This window comes from Salvia hispanica, chromosome 3 (genome assembly GCF_029641045.1).
Source record: "Salvia hispanica isolate PSC_SH4W2 chromosome 3, Shi_PSC_v1, whole genome shotgun sequence".
Classification (NCBI taxonomy): Eukaryota; Viridiplantae; Streptophyta; class Magnoliopsida; order Lamiales; family Lamiaceae; genus Salvia; species Salvia hispanica.
Genome location: NC_142694.1, coordinates 13,537,991 through 13,547,288, shown reverse-complemented (window position 1 = coordinate 13,547,288; position 9,298 = coordinate 13,537,991). Strand labels below are relative to the sequence as shown.

General features: G+C 36.8%; 2 protein-coding genes across 2 annotated transcripts; both read right to left on the bottom strand.

The window, feature by feature from the left end:
* Positions 1-1,552: 1,552 nt before the first annotated feature.
* Positions 1,553-3,027, bottom strand: LOC125216759 (E3 ubiquitin-protein ligase PUB24-like). The gene has a single exon (XM_048118524.2). It carries the CDS (start codon positions 2,960-2,962, stop codon positions 1,751-1,753), a length of 1,212 nt encoding a protein of 403 aa, XP_047974481.1. The 5' UTR covers positions 2,963-3,027; the 3' UTR covers positions 1,553-1,750.
* Positions 3,028-4,559: 1,532 nt separating this feature from the next.
* Positions 4,560-8,705, bottom strand: LOC125210710 (coiled-coil protein). Its single transcript, XM_048110287.2, has 7 exons — positions 8,349-8,705; positions 8,011-8,054; positions 7,765-7,833; positions 6,024-6,260; positions 5,627-5,785; positions 5,290-5,379; positions 4,560-4,888 (listed from the first exon to the last, which is right to left on the bottom strand). Exons 1-7 carry the CDS (start codon positions 8,621-8,623, stop codon positions 4,692-4,694), a joined length of 1,071 nt encoding a protein of 356 aa, XP_047966244.1. The 5' UTR covers positions 8,624-8,705; the 3' UTR covers positions 4,560-4,691.
* Between the last annotated feature and the right edge of the window lie 593 nt (positions 8,706-9,298).

Sequence of the window (9,298 nt, the reverse complement as noted above, 5' to 3'; positions counted from 1 at the left end):
TAATTTTATTTAATTAATTTAAAATTAGAAATTAATTATTTTAAAATTCTATTAATCTGTGCATAGACGTGATACTAGTATATATAAAAAAACAGATTTACTATAATTCTATAAACGCATATTGTACCCAGTCGTCTTCAATTTTGTTTGCTTTTCTATATTAAGACTAATAAAAGCTTCCTATAAACATTATCAGATTTTTTATTAGGGGAAGTTAAAGATAACATATTCTAGTTAAACTTATTGAGAAAATGTATAAGCAACTCTAAGTACGTGTAACAGCTCTAAATAAATTAATGCAGCTACCACTAATTATTTCATTTATTCAATTAATGTGACCAAGTTTCTAGTACTCCGTATGATGTAACTTTGAAAGTCAATTCAACGGTCAAAAAAGTGATAAAAATAGGAGTACTTGTTATATATCCATGAGATGTTAGACCGATTGTTATTGCGGCTACCCGCTCTTAAATTATTAATTATTTCAAGAAGAAAGATTAAAAAGATTTGACTGCTTAGTCTTGTAGTAATTAAATTAAGAATAAAGATACATTTACATAAATTGTACTAAGTACATAATAGGAAGATGATAGAATGCATTTAAATTTAAAAATACAGCCCAAATCTTGACCTTAAGATTGGATAATCTAATGGTCAATAATTAACCAAAAACACAGAATATTATAATTAAGCAATTTTAGGTCATATTATAAGATTTGAGTTTAATGTCATGATAATTTTAGGTCATTCTTTGTAAGAATGACCTAAAAATAAACCACAATGACCTAAAATTGTCATAAGCATGATATTGTTTTGCGTTTCTTTATTTAAATCTAATTTGGCATAAATTGAAACCCAATATCCTTAAGAAAACACATTACATACGGAAATAAGTGAAAACACAGTAAGCATTAGCTAATATTCAATATACAAAACATATATATGCGTGGTACGATATATCAACATGATGAACGAAAAGAAGTTGTTGATTACACAAGTACAATACGTTGTCGAGAATAAATAAACACACCATCTTTTTGTGATAGAAAACATACATAAATCAATTTATACATGGTACAAATTGCACAATTCAGACTTCGATTCATATTATCAATGGTAGTAGTATGGAGTATAATTTAAGCCTTTAACCTTTTAAGATTATAGTATTATTATGAGAAATTATCATGTAAATGCCATTAAGGATCATTCCCAATTTGGATGGCATCATGGCATGCAATTATTCCCATATATACCTTAACTGATTAACACTTTTTTGATGGCAATCATTCTCATTCCTTAATATATTAACAGTACTTTCGTACACATATATAGCATTATCGAATAATGATTCGTTTAAGTTTTTGTCATCATGCAAACAGTAATAACTTTTCAATTAACAAAAAGGCAAAATAACCTTAATATGATCCCATACTTAATTTCATCTTCATCAAAATATATGAATGGAACAACAAAAACGCAAGTGCAAAACGATCCAATAACACAAAATTGCAACATAATCTCATGTAAAAAGAAAAGCTCAAAGATATATACATATTTTTTGTAGTCAAATTAATTTATATAAAAATGAAATACAAAATTACACAGCTAGATTATCTGACGAGTTAAGATCCCGTCTACATTCGGACCCAAGCTCATCTCCAATGGTATGTATAACATCGTCGATATACGAAACACAACCCGAATCCGGATCTTGACCCGTCAGACGATCTAGCACAAAAACATCCACATGCTATCTAGGGTTTCTAGTTAGAAGATAAACTTGTATACAAGGCGAATTGCTCCAATCACCGGAATGCAGCCTCAAAATCTCCCTCGCTTTCCTCTTCAAGTAATCGGCGCAATCCGCCTGCATCACCATACACAGCTTCGCCACCGCCCCCACCCTCAGCATCTCCGCCACCACCTCCTTCGTCGCCGCGAACCGCGCCACCGACTCCATCACGCACAGCGCGCGGTCGTCCGTCGCCGCCGAGTTCCTCAGCAGCCTCTTCGCCACCACCGCCATCCCCGCCGCGTGCTTCAGCAGCTCCTGCCGCCCCTCCGCGCACGAGCACAGCTGCGCCAGCAGCCCGAACACCACCTCCGTCGCCCTCTTATTCTCCTGATTGCTTCTCAGCTCCATCTCGATCAGCTCCGCCACCGCCCCCGCCGCCACGATCATCGCCCGATTCCGCCCCCACGAGCACGTCTCTATCAGAACCTGAATCGCCGATTGCGCGAATTTCTTCTCCTTCATCATCCTCACCATTTTCTCGAAGAATTCGAGATTTAGCTTCTCAATTAGGGTTGAGGTTTCAATTTCTATCAGATTCTTCAAGGCTATTAGCGCATTCAATTTCGCTGAATCCTCAATTTCGATCTTCAAAATCCACATGATCGATTCGATTACATCGGAATTCTCTCCGACGAAGCCGATCTCAGCTTCCGGCGTCCACGTCAGCTTGAGAACTCTCAGCGCCTCCTCAACCCCCAAAATCTCGCCGATTTTGAAGGATTTCAAGATAAACGAGAGCATCGCATTAGGCACGCCGGCCTCCGCCATGATATGGCGATTAACGCCGTCGTTCTCCGCCGCGAGCTTGTCGATTACGGTGAGAGCGTTCATCTGCGTCGAGCGATCGGCGTCTGATCTCCGATTGAGCTCGCGGATTAGTTTGAGGACGATTGATTTTTGGAGAGGGGATTTGGGGGTGGGGATGCGATCGACGGCGTTAGCGGTGCACCAGGCTTGGATGAGGCGTCGGAGCATGTGATTGGGGGTGAGATCGGAGGTCGGCGGCAGCGGCTGCTTGGTGACGGGGCAGACGGCGGCGGTGGCGAGCCATTGCTCGATGCTGTCGCGGTCGTAGGTGATGCCGGTGACGGTGGTGACGGGATCTCTCATGATTTGGAGTGAGATTGGGCAGAGGAAGTATTGGGGAAATTCAATTTCTTCACCCATTTTTATGAAAAATGTTTTCTTTTTTCGGTTGAATTATATTCAGGGAAAGTATTTATAGTTGTGACTTGTTATAGTAAAGGAATGCGGCGTTTGAATTGAACTGGAAATGTATAAACTAATAAGAATAAATAAAAAAGAAGAAGGAAGAGTTCACCAAGAGAAATTCAATGGTTTGGATTATGGAAAGAGAGTCAACGCAATAGTGTTTCGAGAAGGGACAGGTGGCGGGCGGTGAGTGGTGGAGATGGGGAAGGCATGTTTGTTGGCGGCAAAATGAAGTGGGAGGTTAAATTCGGTTGGCAACTAGTTTTAAATGGTAGTGGTCACTGGTCATACACAAGTGAGATATGTTTTTTCATCATTGGTGACGAATCATGTCATAAATTCATAATGCCTGACTAGCCAATCCATGAATATTTATTTATATTTATCACTCTTTACCACGTGAAACTCACTCTTACTATTCTAGGTATAAATTTGAACAAATTTAGTGCTTTTGAAATAACTAGCAAATTGCAGTTGCCACTTAGAAATTGGAAAACTATTGTTATTGGAAATATCCACGCCATGAGATGACGTGTAAATTGGGTAAACTCACACTTCAGTGAAATTCGATGAACAAGTACATCATCCACAAGTAGGTTATATCTAATGTACGAAATATTATTATAGTAAATAGGCATAACCACAATGATAATACTGTAAACAATTAAGGGCAAATTTTCAACTAAAACAGGAAAGATGGTCAAATTATATTTTGTACCATACTTTTCAAAATCATATAAATAAATCCCTAAAGATAAAATTTTTCTCAAATATCACATCCTTTTCTTTTCCGGCAAATTATGATGAGGCAGTCGATTCAAAACATGTGGATAAAACAACGTTTGGCAAAAACAACAACATCTAATTATGTTCGAAACAACATTTATCTAGGTGTTTTAAACCGATTGTCATATCAATATATAATTGGATAGAAAAAGAAAGAATAAGATAATTGAGAAATATATCATCTTTTGTGATTTACTACTACTAATTTTTTAGATTTTGAAAAATATGTACTAAACATAATTTGATCATCTTTCGTGTTTTATTAGGGGAGGGAGGGAGTATTATAATATTGTACTCCATCCGTCCCAGTTTAAGAGTAAGATTTAGTTATGACACGAGTTTTTAAAAAATTGTTGAAGTATGTAATAATTGAAGTGAGGTAGTGATTGTTGGAGTGAGTAATAATTGAAGTGAGGTAGTGGAAATGAGACCCTTTTGAATTTTTGTATGTTTAGGATTTTGTTTGTTTTATTTTTATGAAAGTAACGACATTTGAGTGTAAATTTGATGAATAATGAGATTAAATTTTATGTCCAAATATGGTAGATTCTAAATGTGACTCTTAAATTGAGACTTACTTAAATAGCAAAATGTGACTCTTAAACTGGGACGGAGGGAGGATCTGATTAGTATCTGCTACTTTACGAACACTATACGTCTATACCTGTGCACAAATCTCTCGAATTTGCATATCTGACAATCATTTTCAATTGAATTTACATGAGTAGAGTATGATCAAACCCAAAAAGATTAGGAAGCATTTCACTAACTCTGTAAAAATGACTGTACTGTATATGAAAAACCGAGTGAATGTTTCACAAAATTCTTAATCAAACACCCCTTTTACTGCACTCATCCATTTCAATCCATTCAAAAAGTAGACAACTGAGACACTAAGTTATTTTGGATCTTCATCACCCCAAGCATCATCCCGCATATTTTGCCTCGAGACTATCCGATTTTTCCTGGCTTGTTCTTGCTTCCGTAGCTCGTTGGATCCAAACGACGAGGGCAGTTTTATTCCCATGCTCTGTGCAATCAATCTTTGAGCAGTTCTTGCTGATGTCTGAGGCCGCTGCCGGGGTGGTTCCAAATCTGAGAATAGAATATCAGATCTAATAATCAAACACTTCGGTGGTGTTCGGTTTCCTAGATAAAATAATACCAAGATACAATCTAGGATAGAGTTGTGAGATTATTTTAGTCATAGGGGGTTAGCTATGACTAATTATCCTATAATTATCCAACTAGGATTGAGTTGTGTTATTGAATCTCATGAACCAAACATACTACATATTTAATCTCGGGATACAATCTTGCAAACCGAACACCCTCTTCAAGTATATTTTGGATGATAACACCAACGAATGTTGGAGTTCATATTTCAAAGCCATTCACTACACCATATATTAAAATTAAAAGAAATGTGCCAGCCAAAAAAAAGAAAAAGAAATGAACATGTTTCTGAAGATACACAAAACACTGATCTCTGTTACCTTTTGGTGGAATTTTGCTGAAAAGTTCTTCGTCCTCGTCAAGTAGACGGACTGTAAAGGGGCATCTGGTGGAGTTGAGAGCCTCAAGAGCTGCATCAAGAAATCAAAAGCATCAGAGGCTATAATGTAGACCTTTTTAAGCGGTTTAGAGTCGGAAATCAAACACCAGGAGTCTTAGAACTAGCAAAATAGGCGCATCCGTATATAGGATAGTAAGTTTCACTATATAATCTTGAAATAATACCCATTCAGTTGATTTACCGAATGGCATCCTGCATCTATCATGACTTGAGTTGGTTAAAAATCACAAAACCGAATAAGCAAGCAATTATCATACCATCAGATGGTGTTCTAAATACAGCTAGTGCAGTTGTATCATTCACCCAGCGAATTACAAAACGATCTTTGAAGCTCCCCAGTAACCTCTCAAGGTCAGTCGTCCTAGTGCTTAGATTCAAGTTAGCTAGAACAAGAATATGGCGTGTACCATACATTTCTGAAACCAAAACCACAAGAGACTGTCAGAACTCAACAAATATACAACATTAATGATTAGCTCATATGATAAGAAGCACTTCGCAAGAATTTCACAAGAACGAAGACTAAACTACATTTGTAAAAAAATACAAAAACATGCGTAGGAAAAGAGTTCTGCCATGTTTTCTGTCTTGCCTAAAAAATGAATAGTCAAAATATATGCTATCAGGTCCAATATGAACTGCCTAGAAACGTACCGCTTCTTTTTTCCAGGTCTTCCTCTTGGCATGAAGACGTATCTTCGGAGTCATCAATACAAGGTTCATTAGACTGGCTATCACTGTAAAGGCCCTGCTTCTTGTACGAAAATGTTCCCCTTCCTCGCCTCTTGGTGGATTGAGCTTTTGAGTCTTCCAGAGAAAGTTTTGATATCCCTGGTAAAGATTGTGGGGAAAGTAACTCCTCTGGGGAACAATCTGCTATAGCTTCCCAATCTGAAAATTGAAATATCATTAGCCCTAATCCCAGAATGAGATATAAATCTTGAGGAAATGTAGAAGATCGTGCAAAAAGAAACCTTGTTAAGTTGAACAAAGTAATAACAAGATCGCAAAAGGCAACACCTACAAAATGCCTCTGAATCTTATTCAGTACTGACCAATCGACTTATATTCATACCACTCACTGGTAAGGAAAGACTACTTTCATATACATGCTCACGTTTTTATATTGGTTTTATAATAAAATGTGAGTGAAGCGAGTTAGTGGAATGCGGGACCTACTTACATTTAAGGTAAAAGTGAAATGTGACTATTATTGTGGAACGGTCGAAATGGAAAAATGTGACTCTTATTCTGGGACGGAGGGAGTAGATTACATGATAAAATTAATAGAATAGCACGAAATCTGCTAAAGCATTTTTCTAGCTTTACCCTTTTTACCGTATGAAGAAGCTAGCAGAAATTATCATGGATCACGATAACCATTCATGTATTTTCCTTTTCCTTTTACGATTCAAGATCAAGCTCAGCCATACTGTTGATTCTATGAAAAGGAAACTTGTCTAGCATTCAGCCCAAATTCTGAACTAGAAACGTGTAAAGTTTTTCCTTGTTCATTTGTCTACTACTGGCTTCCCAAAATTACTCTGCTTACAGTTGAACCATTACCAAGAACTGATGCTAGGTCAGCCTCAAGCGCCATGTCGCGGAATATGGTAAACGACCCTCCCAGATCTTTTGCCCTAAAAGTGGATCCACCACTGGTGACGAAAAATACTATAGAAAACCTAGCCTGTACAAGCTCTTATTTTATGTGACCATTTTGTGAACGCATATAGCAAGAATCTTGCATATGTGTATGCATAGAGTATCCATGTATCTGCACCCTAATTTTGGTTCCATTTTAGTCATATCCAAGCATCCTGAGTCTTGAAAAATGTAAACAGTCTAGCTTCAATACACATAGTTGTGCCATATACCCCACAGATGAGCCTAAGCAATATAGTATAGGGATGCAACATAAATAATCAGGTTGAGCCACAAAGTTATCGTTCAAGTTTCATTTACAATTCTTGTCATGCTTGAGAGTTTGACCTTACTTGACTATTGCAGGTAAAACTTAATGAGATGAAACCAAACTAAACAGGAATCTTAACTAGATTTACATTTTTCAACACATTTGAACAATTTGAGCAAGCATAAGCCAATGTAAAACTGTCAAATACTACAAAAGTGGCATGTTAAACTGTATAGCATATTTAATTAAACATAACTCTCCTAACATGACCCTAGCCTGCTATTGAGAAAAATACGAATATTTTACCATATCCACCGCATTGCACAACACAATTCAGAGCATAAAAATGTCAATGCACTAACATATTAACCAGGATATTAGCAAATTGCTAGAATAATTTATAACATACTGTATAACTTATATGAATGACAAAAAAAGAAATTTTAAGGCTAGATAGGCAATATGATCAATAGTTGTTACCGTCTTCAGCATCATCCTCCAGTGGGATGCCACCACTTTTCAAGTGTGAAGAAGAACTCTCACCACAACCTTTGCAACAAAAGTAAAGAACAATCAGTTCTTCTGAATTAGGCGATTCAACGATATGAAAAAACACTTCAAATACCAATCAATGCTAACTAAGAAGACAAAGGAAAAAAAAAAACATCCCCATACAATGACATATAAATAGAGAAGACAAAGCCACAGCAGTTCAAAGAGACAAACCATGTCCTGCATTATCATCAGAAGTAACTTCATCCCGTGAACCCCTGAAAACCAAACCAATCGAAAACAACCAAAAATCAGTTGAACTAACAGATGTTCTCCTCTATCAACATACGATTCCCAATTCAGACTCTGTTACTATCTCATTTCTCCTAATACAAGAAACAAAATCCATCTTCTACTTTCTTACTCAAACCTCAAATTTCGAAGAAATTAACCCCAAAAAATATGCATTCTTGAATCCAATTCAGCAAGGTTCTAAATTGGCTAAAAAAAGCGAATCACCCAAATACAGTAAAGTAGAAGAATTTGTTGAAATTCATAGAAATTGGAGATACCCTTTGGCGTGTTTGATTTGGAGGGCGCGGGAGAGTGTTTGATCAGCTCTGAGAGAGAAGCCTTGAGCGGAATAAAGCTTGGAGAGGTCTTGAAGAGCAGTGGCCAACTGATGGGGTACGGAAGAGGGCGACGGCACTCGGCCAAATTGATGAGTTTTGAATTGGTGTTCAAGATTGGAGACTGTGGATTCAAGAAAAGCGATAGCTTGGTCGACTTCTCCGGCGTGAACGAGGTCTTCCACCTTCTCAGTCCAGTTGGGCGTCGTGCTCTCCATCGCCGTCTCTGTAACCTTCCTTTTTTTTCTTTTCTTTTTTGTTTTATGACAGACTGTGCCTCCGCGATCCCTTCGTTTTCTCTTCTTTTCTTCTATTTCTACAATAATAAATTCATTAAAAAATAGTTAATAAACTGAGTATTTTCTGTAAAGTTTAAAAGTAATATAGAAATTACAAATTTTATGAATGGTGCTAATTTCCTATGACCGATGCTCCCTCCGTCCCCAAATAGGGGATCCGGTTCATTTTTTACTATACTGATAATATGGTCTCACATTCCACTAACACATCTCACTTACATTGTTTAAAATTAAAATATATAAGTGAGATTCATATTCCACTAACTTTTCCACTCATTTTTCTTTATATTTCTTAAAACTCGTGGCGGCAAGAAATGAGACTCCTAATGGCTGACGAAGGAAGTATAAGTCAACGTTAAATCAGACTTGTCTAGGTGCCATGTTTTGTATTCTCTCCATCCCAGTGAAGATTCTCATATTCTTGAGTGACATGGGATTTTAGGAGGAATTGTTAGGTACAATAAGTAGAGAAAAATGTAGCTGAAAATTTTAATAAGAAAAATAGAGAGAAAAAATTATTTCTAAATATAAAAAATGGATATAGATAAACTAAAAAAAAATGAACATGGGACATTGTCAGTATTAGAGCTGGGG